A 24,742-nucleotide genomic window follows, 5' to 3' on the forward strand; every position below is an offset into this window, starting at 1 on the left:
ATTGTTGAGAAATATTACTAGTGTCCACGATTCTAATTACTTTACTTATTCACTCTATTTCGGGGCCCTGTTTCAAGTTCAAATTAGAAATTAAAGAGAAAGTTTGTTCATCACCATTAAATCATCAAGAAATTAAGAATGATCTTTTCAATATGCCAATACTATCTGTAATGTTTGGAGCTAGAAGTTCTCTATAGAGTAAATAAAAAGTATCCTGGCTACAAGTTTTCATCCATCCAATTAACTTCAATGGTTCACATTAATAAAGTATGTAGACTCCAAGTCATATCCTATCCAGCTCATCTGGAACAGAAGTCTGAAAAGTAGGGCCTCACAGTGTATATTTAATTAGTCAATAAAGATTACAATAGAAAACTGTCAAAGTTTTAATTGAATTTTCTAACCCCTCCTTCAAGTTTAATTTATCATTGCAGTAAAAGAATGATGGAGAAATGTTGGCAATACTTGCTTACTTAACCTCTCTGTTACGTCTTCTTCTTATCACACTGTTAGCCCAAATCAACAAAAGCTTTATCAATGGCCGAAATCTCGGGTGTTAACCAAAATCAAGCAAAGGTTGATCAATGGCGGAAATCAAGGGTGTTAGTTCCTAACTAGAGAGACACATAACAACCTCAGGTCACAAGACTACGAGTATATCTTCTGTTTGAAGACAACATCATTTTGTTGATCCATTATTTTACGTGTGTGCAAAATTATACTTCAAATTACACCTCAATCGCGCACACACACGAACTAGAGTTCCCACATTTATTATAGGAAAGAAAAAAAAGGCGACAATTCTCCTGGTTTTCATTTGCAACAAAAAGGAAATGTGCAAGAGAGTATTATCTATGGCATGTTATTTATAGTGTTTTTTTGTTGACATATAATACGCTAAACAAACCTTAGCTGATTTTCTCAACTTGGGATCCATTTGTAAGTTGTGAACACCAAACTAGTTGGTCAAGATTTTGACTCTGGAAAATTGCAGGAAATTACCTTGTTCTTTATTTTATGCAGCAAGATTCCAAGGATAATCCTATATTTAATTGAGCTGGTTATTGAGTAGTTAATTAAGTTTTGATAATTGCATAAAAGGAAAAATAAGTTTCTGTTGAATTATAATTTTAATAGAAACAAAAGGTCGCTAAGTTTAAAAAATTAGAGCTAAAACCGTAAGGACTGTAACTTCCACGATGAGTCAAAAATAACCAATTAACAAAAAATCTACTCTGAAAAGGAAAAGCTGGAAAATTTCACAAATCGACAAATGAATAAGGATGGAAAATGAAGTTGTTTGATAACTTTTATTTCCTTAGGCCATGTTTACTTCTAAGAATTGATAATGGAATCCTAATTCCGTTGTTCACGTAATGGAATTGAGTATGGAATTGGAATCTCATGCATAATCCATTCCTTAAAAATATTAGGAAAGGATTCCTCAAAATTTTGTAAGGAATCCAATGAATTTAATAATATAATATTAGATTTATTTATTATTATTTACATAATTATGTTTTTATTTAAAAGTAAAATAACAGTTTTTAATTTATATTGGCTATTTTATTGGTGAGGGTATTTTTGTCCACATACCACCCATTTGATTCCTCTCCATCAATATTTCATCTTATATGTAAACAAAGGAACCATAATGCATTCCAGTATTGATTCATTGATCTAATATATATCCATTTCCATTAAAAAAGACTTTTGCGACTTTTAATTTCTATAAGTCTCCCACTAACAGACTGGACCTCAATTAGAATCAATTGCAAATAATCAATCCATATAATACAATTTGGAAAGGTAGCAAATAGCAGAAGACTTTGTAGACTTCTATTTCTCTCTGTCTCCCACTAACAGAGTGGACTTCACGTCAATTATATTTTAAATTCTTTAAGTCTTCCACTAATATACCAGAATGAATTCACCTCATCAGAAGCCGTGCACAAAAATAAATAAATAAATAAATAATAATAATAATAATAAATATGACAAAAAAAAAAGATAACAGTTTTCATTTCCTACGGTTTCAAACTAATTTGGCAAATCTGAAATCAAGTGATCACTGCAGTATGATAGATTCATGGACAGTTCTTTCTTTTCAATTTTTCTCTTTCTTTTGTTTATTACATTTTATATGTAAATTTTTTGTGGAGAAATCAATGGACTCAAGTGATATTCACAAGTTGTATTGATTTGATTTCAATGTGGGTTCCATATACTTTTGTTCTACAAGTATGCAAATATGCATGACATTATATCTGATATCAATTCCACATGTTTACATGGCACACAAAGTTCGAAAGATTAAAGCCAAGTATTAAACTTGATAACTAAAAAAAAAAAAAAAAAAAAAAAAGGTTAAAGTGAAAAGTACCATAAACTTGGTGATTAATTAGTGAGGACTTAAATTTAATTATGCATGTGAATGCATTAAGTTCTTGACTGCAATTGAGGCTTTGTTCTTTCCTCACATATCTATAATTTAGTCAATAAGATTACAGTAGAAAACTATAAAAGTTTTAATTGAATTTTCTAACCCCTCCTTCAAGTTTAATATATCATTGAAGTGAAAGAATGATGGAGAAATGCTCGCAATACTTGCTTACTTAACCTCTCTGTTACGTCTTCTTCTTTTCACACAATGTGCTGATTTTTATGTAAATTATTGTAATATGTTTTATATTTAATGGACGTTTGTTTAATAATTGGCAAGGAATCCAAGTTAATTAAAAAGGATAACATATAACAAGCACATATGAGAATGGTGATCTCTTAGGAAATTACTCCGTTTCAAGCTCTGTCCAAAACGGAGATCACATAATTTAGATTGTGATTATACTCTTATCTTTTGAAGCACCATTTCTTCCCTTGAACAAGTATTTCATCTTGTCTAACCATATAAATGTTATATCTGATATCCATTCCACATGTTTTACGTAGCACACAAAGTTTGAAAAATTAAAGCCAAAGTATTAAATTTTGACTAAAAAAAAAAAAAAATCAAAAGTAAAAAGTTCCATTAAACTGGTGATTAATTAGCATGGAATTAATTATGTATTAAGTTATTGACCACAACGAAGGCTTTGCTCTTTTCTCACAAATCACACCACATTACAACTCACACCTAACAAAAAATCTCTTCTCCAAGTCCAAAACATTCTTTGAGCGAGTTAGCATATAATGTTTACCATTTATTCATGTATAAAGCTTGACGACATATTGTCTATCAAAAATTTAACCTAAGACAGTCATGCCTTCTATAAATTTTCTATAGCTTGCCTTTCATATTTTATAAAGCTGTGTAGTATTTGCTTAGTTTGTTGAGAAATATTCCTAGTGTCCAATTCTAATTACTTTAGTTATCTACTCTGTTTGGGGCCCATTTGATTTCATCGCTCAATATTTCATCTTATAGTATACAATGAAATCATAATGCATTTCATTCTTGATTAATTATCCGAATATGTATTCATTCCATTTTCCTTTCCATTTCAATATAAAATTCCAACAAGTAAACATGGCCTTAGATAAATTATAGGATCCATAAATATCTTGTATTGAACTGAAGTACTAATCAGTGGTTACTTAATTAAGCTCTGATAATTGCATAGAAATGGCTTTAATTTAAGAATAATGGACTCTGGGGTCAAGAGAAGACTTTTAAGTCTCCACTATCCTGGACTGTCCTTCCACTTTCAATTGTGTTATATAGTTTCTTTAAGTCTCCCACTAACAGAGTAGACTTAAGTCAATGATGTTATAGTTTCTTTTAACTCTCCCACTTACAGAGAAGACTTAAAAGTCAATTATGTTTTAATTTTCTTTAAGTCTTCCACTATTGGAGTCTTATTTCATTTGAATGAAATATGTGCCATGGCCAAGTTAAACTAAATCATTAAATGAATCAAGGGTAAATCAGATCCTCAAAGACCTGATAATCAGCATTTATGTTGGATAAATTCAAGTGACTCAAAAGCTTGAACTTCGAAATGCTTGATAAGATTTCATCACAGAGTTGATTTTCAGATAAATCAACAGATTATAGTGATCCTATAGCACCAATGTTTTCTGGGATTCTCCCAATAAAAAGAATTGTGTGATAGATTTAGTGAATACAGTGCTCCAAGATTTGTCACTCACTTCAGTAGGAATCTCCTCCGAGTAATTATTTTTTGAAAGGTCTAAAAATTCTCACAAGTTTCAAAATTGTACTGCATTTAGCCATTTCACCTTTATTCACAAGTAATGCACGCTCCATATAACCTGAATAAAAATTTGAATCAGATCCATATTTTAGTTCTAGTCCAGAAGATAGCATCTTCATCATCTCAGTGAAATTATTTATTCATCTTGGTATTGTTCCAAATGAATCAATGGTTCTGTTTCACATCTCAGTGAAATTATCAGCAAGATCTAAGATTCGAGACGGCGAAGTTCCCTCGGGAAAAGATTGTTAAACTTATTTGATCGAAGGATGAGAATCTTCATTCATTAAATTCTTTCTCTCATTCCCACTGGGAAAAACGCAAGGACTGTGACTTGAATAATAAAGAATCGATTAACAAATGAATCGTGGTTCTATTCAGATCGGAAAATCTACTCTTGAAAAGGGAGATAAATTGAATAGATTCATTATATTTATTAATTAAGCTCCGTGAAATAACTAGAATCAGGTTATATTAGAGGAGAAGCAGCATAAGGCCTTTTAGCAAGTTACATATTATATACAGTAAAGGCCTTTTGAAGGAGCCGCTTTGCAATTTTATCTTATTGTTTCACTCGATAGAAACTCTGAGTGTGTTTATCCCCCAAAGACTTTAAACTAACGATTTAAATCCTGATACCTAAAGTGGCCATTGGTGTTGGAGATCCCATATCGACTAGGCACACTTAAGCCAATGAGTTTATAAAAGTAGATAATCCTCCCACTCAATAAGGCCTTTTGGGTGAGGAGTTAGACCCAACTCCAACAAGAATTGGTTCCTTCTTGTCTAACCATATATTCTAGGTTTTCTTTATAGTCTCAGATATATGGTGCTCCATGAAGAAAGAATCGGTATCTATAAAGAATTTATGATCCCTGACACAACCCGTCCCGAAATTCCTCATCCCGTAGGATCCGGGGGCTCCCACAAGACTCGGATACCCGAGACGTGCCATGTAGAAAAACTGCGAAACCTGTTTAAAGACATACTTTTCCTGAATAACATCATANCTCTCTCCCTAGCCAAGGCCACTCTCTAATCCTTTCAAGGTGGTGTTAAAGTGTGGAGGTTTCATCCTTTTGAAGCTAATTTTCATCAATCCAAAGCAAAGGAGTAGGTATAATCTCATATCCAAGCTTTGCATGTAAACCCTTTTTTTTAATCCATGCTTTCATGCTTTCATTCTCCATCTCCACCACTCTTCATGCATGTTGAATCTTTCAGAGGGAGGGGAAAAAAACAAGAATTTTTTTCAAGTGTTTTTTGCTCTCAACTCGTGGCCGCTGCCTTTACTTTGCCATGTAATTCCTGCCACATCTAACATCAGAATCCGGCGATCCAACTGTCTTTAGAAAGCTTGTTCAACCCCCTTTCTAGTCGTTTTGTCACTGCCTCATTCAGGGGTTCTGGTCGTCGGGGTTTTTTTGTCGAATTTGATGAAAACTGCACATCTGGATTTTCTTTCGCAGTGGGTTTTTTCAATCGGGAATTGCAATGGAGTGCCAATACTGACTCATCTAGGCAAGATCGACAATCCCCACATCTCTTTGCACCTTGTTGACCTCTGGTTCCCAGAAAAACCCACTGTTTTTTCACCGGAATGTGCGGTTTGAGTTGGGTTTTTATGCCATTTCGTGGACCTGTTTTGGTGTGATTTTTTCTAATTTTCTGCAATTTTTTCCTTTTGGTTTCTTGTTGGGTTTTGATTTTGCATATTCGTGGAAAAGTTTGTTGCATTTTGGTCGAGTTTTGATCATGCACGCAAGGTGTTTGGCAAAAGTCTGCAGGCCTTGCGTGCAGCCTTGTGCGCGCATGCGCGGGGCTAGCGCCCCAGTGCGCAACGCCCATCGCTCCCAGTGCCCTGCGCCTAGCGCTCCCAGCGCCCCAACGCGCAGCGCCCAGCCTTCCCCCTTTAGCCCTCCCGACCACATTTCACTTTCCAACACCAAAACCTCTTCACTCCAACCACTGTTTCACAAATACCCACTCTTTCAAACTTTGAAACTCACCAAAATCACACCTTTTTTTCCTGCCACCAAGTGTTTGAAAAAATGTCTGAACAAAACCCCTCACTCCCAAATAACACCGTGCCGGCCCCAACCCAAGCCAAAACATTAAACACTACCTCACACAGCTCCCAACAGCCACAAACTTCTGAGAATTCGGCGAAATCTTTATGGATTGGGGATTTGGAGCCATGGATGGTGACAAGTATTTGTTATCCGTTTTCTCAAATGTGGCGATTCAAGGAGCCAAGATTTTTCATCACAAAAACGCTTCCTTTGGTTTTCTTGAGTTTGAATCTAATGATATTGCAGGTTTGTCTTTGCAATCGTTTAATGGCTTAAAAATGCCAAAGTCTAAGAAGCTTTTTAAGCTCAATTGGGCATCTTCTAAGCCCCGTGAAAAAAAGCCAGTCCCTAAGCCAGTAGAGCAGAAAAGTATGGGAAAGAACACATCAAAAGTGTCCTCCTCTTGGGCGGACAAGGTTAGAGTGACAAAGGTCGGGTCCCATTTCACCCTTGCAGCTGTTGACCTTGATATTAAGGATGACATCTTACATATACTAGATGATGTTATTGATGACAATGATGTTGAATGGCTTCGCTGTATTGTGGGTTGTTTCCTGGGGTATTCTATGCCATTTCATGCTGTCCGTTCAATTGCTTTCCATGCATGGGAAGCTACGGGGTTGGAAGATGTTATGTCCACAGGTACTGGTTTCTACATTTTCAGATTTAGGGACAAGGATGCGGTGCATTCAATCCTTGAGAGAGGGTCATGGATGTTTAGGGGTAAGTCTATTATTCTGCAACAATGGCATGCTCAGTTTACTTTTGATAAAGGCCGCATCTCTAAGGTTCTGGTATGGGCTCGTTTGAATGGTTTGCCTTATCCTTTGTGGTCCCACAAAGGACTCTGCATAGTTTCCTCTATGTTAGGTCGACTGTTATCTAGTGATAAGACAACATCAGAGCGGACCCGTTTGGATTATGGTCGGGTATGTGTTGAGCTAGATGCAGCAAAGCCTCTAAGATGTCATATTGAATTTCAGTGCCGGATATCTGTGGAGGCTATTCAGATTATAGTGGAATATGAGTGGACCCCCAAGAGGTGCCCTAAGTGCTATGTTTTTGGTCATGTTTGTCACCAACCAGAGGTACCTACTGCAGCTATAGCTCAAGGTAAGAATAAGATAGTCACTAGTTTCCAGAAGGCACCAGGGAAAGCAGTGCAATCTAAAAACTACGAGCCTTTGAGGCAGCCAGCCACTATTGATCCCATTAGGGAGAGGGAGCGGGGGATGGAGAGGGATGTTTTAGTGCCATCTACAATTTCAGTTCCAAGTACAGTTAGAGTTGGGGATGCTTCTTTGGCTTTAGTCCCGTATCAGCAGACTGTTCGTGCTAGCAGAGGTGAATTTTTCGGCTTTGAATCGGGGTCGGAACCTGATTCCCCTTTTCCTATTAAGGATGAGCAAGATCGTATTATAGGATTTAAAAATTGCATAGAAAACACTCAATCCTTTATGAGTTCTGGGAGTAGGCAATCTACCTCTTCCAACAGGTTTGCCTCGCTTGTTCTGTATAGTGACGATCTCCAGACACTAGATGCCACCTTATCTGGATCAGTTTCCTTGCCACGCCTGGCAAAGGGGATAGGTTAGGGAAAGCGGGGGCTTCAGCTCAAGTGATTTCTTAGCTTGTTTCTATCCCAATTCCAATGATAGGGAGTTGGAATATTAAAGGCCTTAACAGCTTCTCGAAACAACGCGCTGTGCGGAATTGGATTTCTGACACATCTTTGGGATTGATTGGTTTGTTGGAGACTAAGGTTGAGCGGTCTCATTTACAATTAGTGGTCTCATCTGTTTGTCCTTCGTGGCAGTTTTTATCGAATGTGATAGATTCTATTGCTTGCCGTGTTCTGGTATGTTGGGACTCTTCTCTTTACTCTGTGCATAGTCTTCATTGCTCTCTTCAGGAGATTACTTACACGGTTACTCATGTTTCTGAGGGGTTCTCATTTGGGATTACTTTTGTGTATGGTTCTAATGACCCTGGGAATTGCCATGATTTGTGGGATTTCCTTAGGGATCAGTCGGTAGTGTTTGGTTTAGAGGGGCTCCCGTGGCTTGTGTTGGGTGATTTTAATGCCATCTTGGGAGCCTCTGACAGAGTGGGTGGTGATCCTACGTGGTATGGTTATATGGATGATTTTGGCCAATGTATCCATGATGCTGAGTTGATTGGGGTTCCTTTTAGTTGGCTTCGGTATACTTGGCATAACGGTCAACAGGGCGATGGGATTATTTTACTAAAGCGCGATTGGGTCTTTGCATCACTTTCTTGGTTCCTTGATCGATCAAGCACAGTTTCAGAGTTTTCACCTCGAGATGTTTTAGATCATAGCTCTATTGTCGTTTGGTTTGGTCCCCGCTGTGGCAAGGTACCATCCCTTTTTAAATTTTTAAATTTTTGGGCTGATAATGTAAATTTTAGGGATATTGTTCCGGTAGTTTGGGACGAGCCTATTGTAGGCAATCCTATATTCCGTCTTACGCAGAAATTGGGGTTAGCCAAACGGAAGCTAAAAGCTTTACATATTAGGGTTTCTAGTCATATCTCTAGTAGGGTAATTGAGGCTCGAGTTTGGTGGGCAACAGCCCAAGGAAATTTGGATCAAGACCCCTTTTCTATTGAGTGTATCTCTGAGGAGAGGAACCTTGCCAACCAGTATTTTAGTCTTTGTCGAGATGAGGAGGCTTTCTTTCAGCAGCGGTCTCATGTTCAGTGGCTACACTTAAGGGATTGGAACACTAGGTTCTTTCATAAGTCGCTGATCTATAGGCAGGTTTGGAACCGCATCCATGGTTTGACTGATGGGAATGGTACTTATATTACTGATAATCAGGGTTTAGTGCGTTTGGCGGTGGGTTTTTTTAGGATCTTCTTACTGCCTCTAGTCAACCTCAGATTGCAGAGGCTTCCAGGCCTTTTTCTGGCTGCATTTCTTCGAATATGATTTCTCCATTGACTGCTCCTATCACTAATGATGAGGTTAGGATTGCTTTATTCTCTATCCCTGATGATAAAGCCTTGGGCCCGGATGGATTCACATCTTTGTTTTTTAAGTGGGCATGGGATATTATTGGTACAGATTTTAGAGATGCAGTGAAACATTTTTTTGCTACTAATGAAATGCTAAGATGTGTTAATGCCACTAGGATTGCTTTGGTTCCTAAGGTGGAGAGCCCGAGTCGTATGACGGGCTTTAGGCCGATATCTTGTTGTAATGTACTTTACAAGTGTAGTGCTTCCAGATATTATTGGGGTTTCCCAGTCAGCTTTTGTCCCAGGTTGAAGGATTTCTGATAATATTCTGCTGACTCAGGAGCTTTTGCGAAACTATCATCTTGGGGGTACTTCACCTCGATGTGCCCTTAAAGTTAATATTTGGAAAGCTTTTGATACTGTGAGTTAGGATTTCATCCTTTAGAGATTGCGTATTGTGGGTTTTCCTGAGCATAGGTGAGGTGGATCATGACATGTATCTCTACACCATATTTCTTTGTTGCCCTGAACGGAGAGCTTCACGGTTTTTTTAGGTCCTCCTGGGGTGTGCGGTAGGGGGACCCTTTTTCTCCTTACCTTTTTGTGTTGGCTATGGAGGAGTTAGCTGGTATTTTTTCGGGAAACCTCTCATAGCCCTAGATTTCATTATCATTGGAGATGTAGGTGAGCAGCTATTACTCATTTGTGTTTTGCAGATGAGTTGATGGTGTTTTGTAGAGCAGATGCTTCCTCTATTAGCTTGATCAAATCGGTCTTGGATTATTTTGCGAAGGTTTTTGGGTTAGTGACTAATACAGAAAAGAGCCAGTTGTTTCTTTTTGGAGTTACAGATGAGGAGCAGATTGGGTTACAGTCCATCATGGGTTTCTAGTTGGGCTAGTTACAGGTAAGATATCTAGGGGTTCCTCTAATCTCTACCCCCCTTGGACATTCTGATTGTAGGCCTCTGTTGGAGCGAATTCTTTCTCGGATTAGGCTATGGACGTCGGCATCTTTGACCTATATAGGCCAACTACAGTTGATAAAGTCGGTACTTCTCTTCATACAGGTTTATTGGTCCTCCATGTTTCTTTTGCAGGCAGCTACAGTTAGACGGATTGAGAGTATTTTGGCCTCATTTCTTTGGAAGGGTACTTCTTTGTCCCCTTCTGGTGCTAAGGTTGCGTGGTCTTCTATTTGCTATCCATTGATGGAGGGTGGCCTGGGGATTAAGAGGATCCAAGATTGGAATAGGGCGGCTATTCTTAAACACGTTTGGAGGCTACTTATTGATAGATCTTCTATATGGTCTTCTTGGGCCCGTTTGGTTCTCCTCCATGGTTGGTCCTTTTGGCATATCCGAGTTACCTCTGGGGCTTCATGGGCTTGGAGGAAGATTTTACTTAGCAGGGTTTGGTGTCAGGGTCTTATTGTGACTTGTATTAGAGATGGTAGGGACACCATGTTATGGCGAGATCACTGGCTTCCGCATAGTCTTCTATGTGACTTACTCCCTTTTAGAACCTTAACCTCCACTGGTTTGTTGTGGGATGCTCGGGTTTCAGACATTATTCGGGATTGTTTGTGGGACTTTCCCTCGGGCAGTGCAAACCTTCAACACATCTGGGATTCTATTACAGTGCAGCCTTCAGCGAGTTATCCTCCCCGTCTTGTATGGAAGGGCCATCCATCTGGACGTTTCTTTATTGATTCAGCTTGGAATGTGTTACGAGACAAACAGGATGTGAACTCGATTCATCATCTCTTGTGGTTTCCCGAGCATATTCCACATCCCTCTTTCATTCTCTGGGTCGCTTCTCTTGGTCAGCTTCACACCATGGACCGACTCAACTCTCATGGTGTCATTACGTCCTCTCGGTGTGATTTATGCAGATCAGCTACAGAGACCCATGACCATTTGTTTTTCAGTTATGATTTTTCTAGTGATGTTTGGCGGGAGGTCACTACCAGGATGCTTTCTACATGGCCTACTCTCTCCTGGCTCCCTCTACTCCAGTGAGCTAGCTTGCATCTTCGACGAAAAGGTGATTTCAGCCACCTTCTTTCCCGGTTGGTCCTTTCATCCATAGTTTATTTCCTATGGTTTGAATGGAATAATCGCGTGTTTCGTCAGCATTATAGCTCTCGTAGAGATATTGTCTTAGCTATTTTTGATCTAGTTTGGGCCAAGATTTTGGGTCTAGCACCTAATTATGAGATCTCAACTCAGCTCCATGTGATATGGCATCATCTTGATTAGCTTGGTAAGGACACTGCTTACTCTTTTGTGCTGGTTTGTGGTGACCCTACGTGCTCTTTTATGCTGGTTTGTGGCTTTGTTATTTATGGAATCTTATTGCTTTGTGGGGAGCCTGCGTGCTCTCTTTATGCTGTTCGTGACTTTGTGGGTTTTCCCACGGGTTCTTGACTGAGAGTTATCAGTCATCCTCTTGGGGTGTGCCCCTCGTATTTATACTTTTTTAGTCTTTTATACGTACTTACCTTATCCAAAAAAAAGTTCAGGGTTCAGGGTTTAGGGTTTAGGAGGTGTGTTTTATGCAGATCAGCTACAAAGACCCATGACATTTGTTTTTCAGTTATGATTTTTCTAGTGATGTTTGGTGGGAGGTCACTACCAGGACACTTTCTACATGGCCTACTCTCTCCTGGCTCCCTCTACTCCAGTGGGCTAGCTTGCATCTTCGACGAAAAGGTGATTTCAGCCACCTTCTTTCCCGGTTGGTCCTTTCAGCCATAGTTTATTTCCTATGGTTTGAACGGAATAATCGCGTGTTTTGTCAGCATTAGCTCTCGCAAAGATATTGTCTTAGCTATTTTTGATCTAGTTCGGGCCAAGATTTTGGGTCTAGCACCTAAGTACGAGATCTCGGCTCAGTTCCATGTGATATGGGTTTAGGGTTTAGGGTTTTAGGGTTTTGGGGTTTTAAGGGTTTAAGGTTAGGTTTGGTTTTAGGGTTTAGGTTTAGGTTTAGGTTTAGGTTTAGGGTTTTAGGGTTTAGGGTTTTGGGTTTTGGGTTTTAGGGTTAAGGGTTTTGGGTTTTGGGTTTTAGGGTTTAGGGTTTAGGGTTTAGGGACCGTTGGAAAAAGTTTGGAATGAGCTTTTTGGTTGTTTCATCACTACCGGCGTTCGCTGTGTATTTCGATGGGTTTGGCCTTGAAATTTCACGGAATCTGCAGATCTGCTCGTTCTCACAGCCGAACTTCGGCGGCTTATTTCGGGTGCGTCCGGTGTCGGAATCGAGCTATCCACCCACCGTTGGAAAGGGTTTTGAATTATCTTTCTGGTAGTTTCATCACTGTCGGTGGTCACTGGGTATTTTGCCAGAATTTGGCTGTGAAATTTCACGAAATCTATAGAACTGCTCTTTCTCGCGATTGGAACTTCGGCGGCTTGGTATGGGTGCGTCCAGTGTCGGAATCAGACGATCCACCCACTATTGCAAAGTTTTTTAATTAGGTTTCTGGTCGTTCCATCACTGCTGGCGTTTGCTGTGTATTTCTCTGGGATTTGGTCGTGAAATTTCATAGAATCTGTATATCTACTTGTTCTTGCTGTCGGAACTTCGGCGGCTTGTTCTGAGCGTGTCCGGTGTCGAAATTGAACAATCCACCAACCGTTGGAAAGATTATTGAACAGGCTATCGGATGTTTCGTCACTGCCTCTGTTTGTTTCTTCTATCACTGGGAATTTTCCTTGAAAGTTCATAGAATCTACAGATCTGGAATTTTTGTGGACCTATTTTTATGTGTTTTTGGATTGATTTTCTACAATTTTTTGTGGTTTCTTACTGTGTTTGGATTGTTGCAAATCCCTGGAAAACGTGGTTGCATTGCTGGGGTTTTGGATGCTTTTATTGTGCACGAAACTGTTCGATAAAAGTCCACTGCAAGCCTTGCCCGCCCAGCACCCAGCCTTCCCCTCTTTGGCCCTCCCGACCACATTCCTCTTTCCAGTGAAAGAATCAGCATGCATGAAGAGTGGTGGAGATGGAGAATGAAAGCATGAAAGCATGGATTCTAAAACCGGTTTTCAAACAAAGCTTGGAAAAGAGATTATACCTACTCCTTTGCTTTGGATTGATGAAGATTAGCTTCAAAAGGATGAAACCTCCACACTTTAACACCACCTTGAGAGATTAGAGAGTGGCCTTGGGTTTGAGAGAGAGTTTTGGTTTGTGTTTTTGTGAACTAGTCAAGAATGAACAAAAATGCAACCTTTTGCACTTATATATAACTTCATATTGCAAAATTATTTGTTTTTCACTTCCAACCCAATAAAATCTTATTTTATAAAGGGACCCCACGAATTTATATGCTACCCTTTGAATAATCATTTATTCAAGGGCCCATGTAAACTAAACTAGTTTACATTACAACCCAAAAATTTACCCCTTTTTCCCCTTTAACTTTAAGGTTATTTTATTCATCTCATTAATCTTAACACTTTAAGATATAATTAAATATAATTATTATTGCGTACCATTTTAACCCTTAAAATGTCACAAATGATTTCTATGTAACTATTACTATAGAAATCCCGTTATTACCCTCGAAGGTCTAGCCTCTTCGGATAATCTTTTCTCTCTCTCATCCTTCTCTAACTTCTCAAGGCTATTGGTGTGACCATGTAGGTCCCACCGTGGATTAGCCGTGAGCCGGTTCTGGATGAATCTGAAAACCTGTTCGGAAGGCCCACACTATGGTAAACATCCGCAATTTGCCATAGTCCCTAAACCACGATGAAGAAATACTTCATCAACCCATTTCAGATCATAGGTACCATGCAGGTAAAGTCCCTCCATTGAGATCCTAATGAGTATGGTTTCATGGAACGTCAAAATCCTAAACTCGATCTTTTACCGAATTTTCGATCAATATGTCCGGAACTTGTCATCACAAACTTACTTTGTTAGGACTAATAATAGACTCTGCCAGAGATTCAGTTCAACATTTATCGATGTTCTGCTAGAACTTGAATCCGGATGAGTCAGCGGTACTCCTAATCCTATATTCCGAGTCTATGGATCCCCTCTTGACCATCGTTCGTTTCCGCATATGAACAACGCATGACCAAATAGGCTATTGTAAAACATGATATTCTCCTACTAACACCGATGAACCATACGGATCCATATCGATCCGACTACAATGTCTCAGGTCAAACGACTACATCGTGCACTGATATACCAAACGATAAATCATTACTACATGCTTTTCCAAGTGACTTACGTTATTCTTCACATTCGAAAAACAGTTCACCAACCGTTAATCCATACCAATGCCCCAGTGACATGACTATCATCGTCATCCATACTTATATCAACTCATGATATCTTTCGAAGCATCCGATATGCCTACTGTGCAATATAGTTGCCCAATTTATATTGCTTCCATAGGAACCCTTTTTGAAATTCATTTACCTATTAAATGAATCATCTGGACAATTCATATACATACTTTATTTTAAATGCATGACTGAATAAAGGAAGCAATTTACATATATGAATTGAAGAACTCTTTCTCTATATTTATGATATATATAGATACAAGACAAAATGCTCTGAAACCGACAACATGAATGGTTTTCTAGGGCATACACTATATACACTAACAACTCCCACTTGCACTAAAGCCATTCGATGTGTTATCTCATACCCATCTTCTCAAGATGATGGTCCAATTGCTTCGTATCTCACCTTATTCAGTGGATCAGCTACATTTTCTGCTGAGGAGTCTTCAAGATCAAATCTCTCCAGCTCCAACGAATTCTCTCAAATGTGATACTTACGCTGAATGTGTTTGGATTTTGGTGTGCCCTTGGTTTCCTTGTGCCTGGTGCTAGCTCCAGTATTGTCACAGATCATGCTTATCGGTAAGCCATGTTCAACCACACCAAGTTCAATTACAAACTTTCGCCCAAAACAGCCTCCTTCGCTGCTTCCGAGCAGCAATGTATCAGCTTCTGATTGGAGTCAGCTGTGGTTGTCTGTTTGGAACTTTTCCAACTAACAGCACCTCCATTACTATAAAATGTACCCTGACGTAGACTTTCTATCATCAATACTGATTGGAAATCAGAATCTGAGTATCCTTGAATGTTAACTCGGAACATCCATAACTCAGAACTAGATCCTTAGTTCTTCTCAAGTACTTAAGGATCGATTTTACAACCGACCAATGTCTCCCCTAGGTTTGACGATATCTACTCGTAATACTTACAGCATAAGCTATATCAGGTCTTGTACATAGCATTGCGTACATTAAGCTACCTACGGCAGACGCATAAGGCACATTACGCATCCGCTGCCGCTCTTCATCGGTCTTTGGACCCATCTCCTTAGAAAGATAAGACCGTGAGTGAAAGGCAAAAGACCTCTCTTAGAGTTCTCCTGCTAATCTTTTAGCATTTCTCTATGTACATTTTTGGGATATCCAATTACCCTTTTGTTCTATCTCTAGACACACGAATGCCAAGCACAATGTTGCTTCTCCTAAGTCTTTCATCGGAAGATTTGGACAACCAAACCTTAACCTCTGTCATCATGCCTATATCATTTCCCATCAAAAGTATGTCATCTACATATAATATGAGAAATGTTGGCATATCTTTAACCCATTGGTATACACAGGGCTCATCCGGATCTGCACAAACCAAACGATTTGATTATGTCGTCAAATCGAATGTTCCACTCTTCTGAAGCTTGCTCTCATCCATAATGGATCGATGCATTTGCTACCTTATGTCTTTCAGCAGGGATACAAAACCTATCGGTTGTTCCTATAGATGTTTTCCTGAAAAACCCATTGAGGAAAGCTGTTTTGACATCCATCTGCCAAATTTCATAACAGTCCTGAGGTAGTCTTAGTGAGCAAGTCCCATGGCCTCGGCTCAACTCGTGCCCCTTGCCATCCTCAAAATGATCTCGCCCTTTTACCTCAGAACTATTCTGAAGTACCTGCAAAGACATACAAACATGAGATTTGCTACTGAATCTAATATCCAGGAATGACTATCTGAATTAACACTATTCATATTCAATCATAAGACATTGGTTCGTACCTATTTTCCTTTGCCTTTCTTCAGACTGTTCAGTATTGAGGACAGTCCTCTTCCAGTGTCTATCTTTTCCATAGGAAACATTTTCCCTTTGCATCGCCTTCTCTGCCTTTGCCGCTGGCTTCTTGAAGCTCTTATTCTTGGGTCCAACTTTGGACCTCTCTTTGGTAGCACTTTGGGCTTTTTATTGGCCCTGCTATGGAGCGGCAAAGATATCCTCATGTCCTTCCCTTTCACATTCTGTCTGTGAAATTCTTTAAGCTCACTTAGCATTCAGAGAGTTTTTCTCTCAATCCTATGAATTGTATTTAGTTATAACGGTTTTAACTTGGAGGAAGGGATTGTAAATCAAATTCACTTTGCGGTCTGGCATGACCACCCCATATCCATCCAGTCGATCTAATCCATTGATCATTTTAAGAGTATGATCATTGGAGGTTCCCCTTCCCTTAACTTCATGCTAAGAGGGATGCACACCAATTCATACTCAACCACTCTTGGATTTTCGCTATACAACTCTTGTAGAGCTATAGGATATCATAGCATTTGAAACCTCTTCATGCTTAGTTTTGAAGTTCTCTATTCTGGAGGTTAACATGTAATTTTTAGCCCTCCTGCTATCCTCTCTCCATTTTCAAGAGCATCAGTTCAGCTTGTGGAGCATCCGGTCCAATATCAAGTGGAAGAGGTGCTTCCAGGACATAGGCAATTCTTTCAAAATCTAGAACAATTCTAAGATTCTTAGCCAATCTTTTAGGTTGGGTCCGGTTAACATGTTTTTCCATTATCCTTAGGGAACATGTTATTTTTTTTTTGATTATTATCACAAAGATGAAACTGCAAAGAAATGTAATTTTATTAGTATCTTGTAATCTTTTAAACCTTCTATGCATAATCAAATTAGCTCCCACTATTTCGAGTCCTACACTCCCTTAATAATCCGAAAATTTTCGTTAGATTAAATTTCTTGTGGGAATCAATTCTTATCAATTCATTAACCTCACATAATAGAATTCTTGGTTAATTAAGTCTAATTAGTAGACTCTTTCCTTTATATCACTAATAAGGTTTGATTCATATTCCTTGTCCTAGCTTTGCATACCTCACATAATGAATTCTTGGTACCCTAGGCTAGTTAAATCTGAACCATTGTGCTTTCTTAGGATGGCATTTTCATCATGTCCTCACATAATAGAATTCTTGGTTAAGGTGAAATATCCATCCAAGAACAAGATCAACTTAATTCTTGATATAAAGATTATATCTGTCACATAATAGAAACTTGGGATATTAAAATTTATATCAAAGAATTTAGTTATCCCACAATGGGAGACTTGGTAATAATTTTAAATTGGGGAGATTTAGGTTTAACTTTTAGGTAATTTATTTTAGCATGCCATGTTTAATTAACAATTCATACATATCACATATATGCATAAATAAAGCATGTGGGTTGACCATGGGGCTTTTCGAAAAATACATCCTAAAGGCAACTATTTACCCTAATACTAATCTTCGATTGGATCTCATCCGGATGCTCTTCAGTCCCGTCTAGCCGATTCCATACATATTGGATCTTAGGCACTAGGCCCGATTAAAATAAATAATAAAATTTAATTTACAAGTCATTTAATAAAAGAATATTACAAACACTTTTGAATATTTTGAAAACCAAATGGCACCCATGATCAACCCTCTAATCTAATATTCATTTATCATAAATAAATATTAATTCATACCAAATATAATAAACATATTAAAGGCATGAATATAAATAATAAATATCTCATTATTATAATATTTTATTATATTATATATATATATATATATATATATATATATAATATATATATAATATATATATTATATATTCATGTGGTAATTAATTATAACTTTGGCCATGCAACATTGCACATTTCATAGGAATCATTACACAAACACTTTTGTCATATTCCACCCAAAGATATATATTTTTAACTATTATCATCATTTCAATACTTTTCACAAAAGTCATGCATGACATAGATAAATGGATATATTACCCAAGAGTAATCATTCTATGACACAGTTACTTTAACTAAAGTAATACTTTTTAACACATTTGTCTTCTCAAAGACAATCATGTCATCTTGCATCATCAATTTTTGAAACCATCACGCAATCAATATTACATTTCAAAAAATATATAATTATGTCATGCAATGATGCATTATAAGATATTTACTCAAATTAAATATCCTACATTAAAATTACCCACCATCAATATAATTCATAATTCTCATTGAATGAATCCATAACTTATGCTAACATCAAATTCCACAACACACTTGCAACATTTGCATACACTTCATGCAAAATTACTTTATCAAATTAAAGGATAACACTTTTAGCATGTCAAAGCATAAATCATTACATCATTTAATCAAATCATGGAAATGAACATGCATGAACATTTTTCTAAATAAATCATCATGCAACAACCATCATCCAAGCATACATTTGACCCTTTATGGAACAACTTCCAAAACACATTACAAACTTTTTATTAAAACAAGAATCAAATGACAAAACAACATGCAGGGCCGAATCTAGCAAGAAATATCTATGCACTTATCAAGGCTGCATAACACTTTGGTCACCATAAAATATATATATTTATAATTAAACAATAATTTCTGCATGCTTCAAATTAAAAATTAAAATCTTTATACATTTTATGTATGGCCATCTGATTCCAATGAAAAATAATAAACATTCATTATCATATTACTAGGCCAAAACAAGAACTGCATGTCACTTTTCATACTGATTACACAAGAACACGTGAAAATGTAATTTTGCTTATAAATTTGACATGCAAGGAGCTTTTAGCTCTGATACCAGTTGAAAGATTCAGCATGCATGAAGAGTGGTGGAGATGGAGAATGAAAGCATGAAAGCATGGATTAAAAAAACGGTTTACATGCAAAGCTTGGATATGAGATTATACCTACTCCTTTGCTTTGGATTGATGAAGATTAGCTTCAAAAGGATGAAACCTCCACACTTTAACACCACCTTGAGAGGATTAGAGAGTGGCCTTGGCTAGGGAGAGAGAGCTTTTAGTTTGTGTTTGAGTGAACAAGTGAATAATGAACAAAAATGCAACCTTTTGCACTTATATATACTTGGGCTATTTTGCAATTATTTATTTTTCACTTCCAAGCCCAATAAAATCTTATTTTATAAAGGGACCCCACGAATTTAATATGCTACCCTTTGAATAATCAATATTATTCAAGGGCCCATGTAAACTAAACTAGTTTACATTAACAACCCATAAATTTACCCTTTTTACCCTTTAACTATTAAAAGGTTATTTTTGTTCATCTCATTAATCTTAACACTTTAAGATATAATAATTAAATATAATTAATTATTGCTTGACCATTTTAACCCTTAAAATGTCACAAATTGTTTTCTATGTAACTATTACCATAGAAATCCCGTTATTACCCTCGGAAGGTGCTAGCCCTCTTCGGATAATCATTTCTCTCTCTCATCCTTCTCTAACTTCTCAAGGCTATTGGTGTGACCATGTAGGTCCACCGTGGATTAGCCGTGAGCCGGTTCTGGATGAATCCGGAAACCTGTCCGGAGGCCCAACGACTATGGTAAACATCTAGCAATGTGCCATAGTCCCTAAACCACGATGAAGAAATACTTCATCGAACCCATTTCAGATCATACGTACCATGCAGGTAAAGTCCCTCCATTGAGATATCCTAATCGAGTATGGATTCATGGAACGTCAAAATCCTAAACTCGATCTTCTACCGAATTGTCGATCAATATGTCCGGAACTTGTCATCACAAACTTACTTTTGTATGACTAATAATAGACTCTGGCCAGAGATTCAGTTTTCTGACATTTATCGATGTTCGTCTAGGAACTCAAATCCGGATGGAGTCAGCGGTACTCCTAATCCTATATTTTGGAGTCTATGGATCCCCTCTTGACCATCGTTCGTTTCCGCATATGAACAACGTATGACCAAATAGGCTTTATTGTATGAAACATGATTAGTCTCGTACTTATACACTGTATGAACCATACGCATCCATATCGGATCCGACTACAATGTCTCAGGTCAAAAGACTACTCTTCGGTGGTGATTCAGGGAGCCAAGGTTTTTCATCACAAAAACTCTTCCTTTGGTTTTCTTGAGTTTGAATCTAATGATATTGCAGGTTCGACATTGTAATCTTTTCATGGCTTAAAAATGCCGAAGTCCACGAAGCTTTTCAAGCCTAATTGGACGTCTTCTGGGCCCCGTGAACAAAAGCCAGTCCCTAAGCCAATTGTAGAGAAGAAAAGTATGGGTAAGAGCACCTTAGGAGTGTCCTCCTCTTGGGCGGATAAGGTTAGAGTGACAGAGGTCGGGTCCTATTTCACCCTTGAAGCTGTGGACCTTGATATTAAGGATGACATCTTACTTATACCGAATGATGTTATTGATGACAATGATGTTGAATGGCTTCGCTGCATTGTGGGTTATTTCCCGGGGTACTCTATGCCTTTTCATGCTATCCGCTCAATTGCTTTCCGTGCATGGGAGGCTGCGGGGTTGGAAGATGTTATGTCTACAGGCACTAGTTTCTACATGTTCTGATTTAAGGATGAGGATGTGGTGCATTCGATCCTTTAGAGAAGGTCGTGGATGTTTGGGGGTAAGTCTATTATTTTGCAACAATGGCATGCTCAGTTTATTTTTGATAAAAGCCGCATCTCTAAGTTTCTGATATGGGCTTGTTTGCATGGGTTGCCTTATCCTTTGTGATCCCACAAAGGACTCTGCATGGTTTCCTCTATGTTAGGTTGACCGTTGTCTAATGATAAGACAACATCAGAGTGTACTTGTTTGGATTATGCTCAGGTATGTGTTGAACTAGATGCAACAAAGCCTCTGAGACGTCATTTTGAATTTCAGTGCCGGTTATCTGCAGAGCCCATTCAGATTACTGTGGAATATGAGTGGACCCCCAAGAGGTGCCCTAAGTGCTGTGTTTTTGGTCATGTTTGTCACCAACCAGAGCTACCTACTACGGCTATAGCTCAGGGTAAGAATAAGATAGTTACTAGTTTCCAGAAGGCACCAGGGAAAGTAGTGCAATCTGAGAACTGCGAGCCTTTGAGGCAACCAGCCATTATTGATCCCATTAGGGAGAGGGAGAGGGAGAGGGAGCGGGAGCGGGGGATGGAGAGGGATGTTTTAGTGCCACCTATAGTTTCAGTTCCGAGTACAGTTAGCGTTGGGGATGCTTCTTTGGCTTTGGTCCCATATCAACAGACTATTCGTGCTAGCAGAGGTGAATTTTTTGGCTTTGAATCGGGGTCAGAACTTGATTCCCCTTTTCCTATTGAGGATGAGCGGGACCATATTATGAGATTTACAAATTGCATAAAAAATACTCAGTCCTTTATGAGTTCTGGGAGTAGGCAATCTACCTCTTCTAACAGGTTTGCCTCACTCGTTCTGCATAGTGATGATCTCCAGACAACAGATGCCACCTTATCTGGATCAGTTTCCTTGCCACCCCTGGTAAAGGGGATAGGTCAAGGAAAGCGGGGGCTTCGGCTCAAGTGATTTCTTAGCTTGGTTCTATCCCAATTCCAATGATAGGGAGTTGGAATATTAGAGGCCTTAACTGCTTCTCGAAACAACGCGCTGTGCAGAATTGGATTTCTGACTCTTCTTTGGGTTTGATTGGTTTGTTAGAGGCTAAGGTTGAGCAGTCTCATTTACAGTCAGTGATCTCGTCTGTTTGTCCTTTGTGGCAGTTTTTGTTGAATACGACAGATTCTATTGCTTGCCGTGTTCTGGTATGTTGGGACTATTCTCTTTACTCTATGCATAGTCTTCATTGCTCTTTTCAAGAGATTACTTGCAGGGTTACTCATGTTTCTGAGGGGTTCTCATTTGGGATTGCAATCCATGGGATTTCCTTAGGGATCCGTGGACAGTGTTTGGTTCAGAGGGGCTCCCGTGGCTTGTGTTGGGTGATTTTAATGCCATCTTGGGAGCCTTTGACAGAGTGGGTGGTGATCCTGCATGGTATGGTTATATGGATGATTTTGGCCAATGTATCCATGATGCTGAGTTGATTAGGGTTCTTTTTACTGGGCTTCGGTATACTCGGCATAATGGTCAACAGGGTGATGGGATTATTTTACGGAAGCTCGATTGGGTCTTTGCATCACTTTCTTGAATCCTTGATCGACCGAGCACAGTTTCAGAGTTTCGACCCCCCGGGATGTTTCAAATCATAGTTCTATTGTCGTCTGGTTTGGTCCCCACTGTGGCAAGGTACCATCCCCTTCTAAATTTCTAAATTTTTGGGCTAATCATGCAAATTTTAGGGATATTGTTCAGGTAGTTTGGGATGAGCCTATTGTAGGCAATCCTATGTTCCATCTTACGCAGAAATTGTGGTTAGTGAAACGGAAGCTAAAAGCTTTACATATTAGGGTTTCCAGTCATATCTCCAACAGGGTAATTGAGGCTCGGGCTCGGTGGGCAACAACCCAAGGAAATTTGGATCGGGACCCCTTTTCTGCTGAGTGTATCTCTGAGGAGAGGAACCTTGCCAACAAGTATTTTAGTCTTTGTCGAGAAGAGGAGGCTTTCTTTAAGCAGCAGTCTCGTGTTCAATGGCTGCACTTAGGGGATCAGAATACTAAGTTCTTTCATAAGTCGCTGATCCATAGGCAGGTTCGGAACCACATCCACGGTTTGACTGATGGAAATGGTACTCATATTACTGACAGTCAGGGTTTAGGGTGTTTGGCGGTGGGTTTTTTTAAGGATCTTCTTACTGCCCCTAGTCAACCTCAGATTGCAGAGGCTTCTAGGTATTTTTCTGGCCGCATTTCTCTTGATATGATTTCTCCATTGACTGCTTCTATCACTGATGATGAGATTAGGATTGCTTTATTCTCTATCTCGGATGATAAAGCCCCAGGCCCGGCTGGATTCACATCTTTGTTTTTTAAGCGGGCATGGGATATTATTGGTACAAATTTTAGAAATGCAGTGTGACATTTTTTTGCTACTAATGAAATGCCAAGATGTGTTAATGCCACCATGATTGCTTTGGTTCCTAAGGTGGAGAGCTCGAGTCGTATGACGGACTTTAGGCCGATATCTTGTTGTAATGTACTTTACAAGTGCATTTCTAAGGTGACTGTGAATCGGTTTAAAGTAGTGCTTCCAGATATTATTGGGGTTTCCCAGTTAGCTTTTGTCTCGGGCCGAAGAATTTCTGATAATATTCTACTGACTCAGGAGCTTTTGTGGAATTATCATCTTCGGGGTACTTCACCTCGATGTGCCCTTAAAGTTGATATTCAGAAAGCTTTCGATATTGTGAGTTGGGATTTCATCCTTTTGAGATTGCGTACTGTGGGTTTTCCTGAGCGTACGATGAGGTGGATCATGACATGTATCTCTACACCATATTTCTCTGTTACCCAGAATGGAGAGCTTCACGGCTTTTTTAAGTCCTCCTGGGGTGTGCGGCAAGGGGACCCTCTTTCTCCTTACCTTTTTGTGTTGGCTATGGGGGAGTTAGCTGGTATTTTTTTGGGAAACCTCTCACAGCCCTGGATTTCATTATCATTGGAGATGTAGGCAGGCAGCTATTACTCATTTGTGTTTTGCAGATGATTTGATGGTGTTTTGTAGAGCAGTTGTTTCCTCTGTTAGCTTGATCAAATCAGCCTTGGATTATTTTGCTAAGGTTTCTGGATTAGTGACTAATGCAGAGAAGAGCCAGTTGTTTCTTTCTGGAGTTACAGATGAGGAGCAGATTGGGTTACAGTCTATCATGGGTTTCCAATTGGGCCAGTTACTAGTAAGATATCTAGGGGTTCCTCTAATCTCTACCCGCCTTCGACATTTTGATTATAGGCCTCTGTTGGAGCGAATTCTCTCTTAGATTAGGCTATGGACGTCGGCATTTTTGACCTATGCAGGTTGACTACAGTTGATAAAGTCGATACTTTTCTCCATATAGTTTATTAGTCCTCCATGTTTCTTTTACCGACAGCTACAGTTAGATGGATTGAGAGTATTTTGGCCTCGTTTCTTTGGAAGGGTACTTCTTTGTCCCCTTCTGGTGCTAAGGTTGCATGGTCTTCGTTTTGCTATCCATTGACGGAGGGTGGCCTGGGGATTAAGAGGATCCAAGATAGGAATAGGGCGGCTATTCTTAAACACGTTTGGAGGTTACTTACTGATAAATCTTCTATATGGTCTTCTTGGGCTCGTTCGGTTCTCCTCCGTGGTCGGTCCTATTGGAATATCCGAGTTACTTCTAGGGCTTCATGGGCTTGGAGGAAGATTTTACTTAGCAGG

The 24,742-nt window shown here is 38.9% G+C and overlaps 1 protein-coding gene across 1 annotated transcript; it reads left to right on the forward strand.

Annotated features, from left to right (window-relative positions):
- The first annotated feature begins 6,265 nt into the window (after positions 1–6,265).
- On the forward strand, positions 6,266–11,288 carry LOC116118323. The gene is made up of 10 exons (XM_031404314.1): positions 6,266–6,425; positions 6,533–7,876; positions 7,945–8,144; positions 8,199–9,068; positions 9,161–9,511; positions 9,609–9,689; positions 9,845–9,896; positions 9,985–10,135; positions 10,232–10,319; positions 10,368–11,288. The coding sequence occupies exons 1-10, from the start codon at positions 6,266–6,268 to the stop codon at positions 11,286–11,288; spliced, it is 4,218 nt and encodes a 1,405-aa protein (XP_031260174.1).
- Positions 11,289–24,742: the final 13,454 nt, after the last annotated feature.

Source organism: Pistacia vera, unplaced genomic scaffold (genome assembly GCF_008641045.1).
Source record: "Pistacia vera cultivar Batoury unplaced genomic scaffold, PisVer_v2 Contig840, whole genome shotgun sequence".
Lineage (NCBI taxonomy): Eukaryota > Viridiplantae > Streptophyta > Magnoliopsida > Sapindales > Anacardiaceae > Pistacia > Pistacia vera.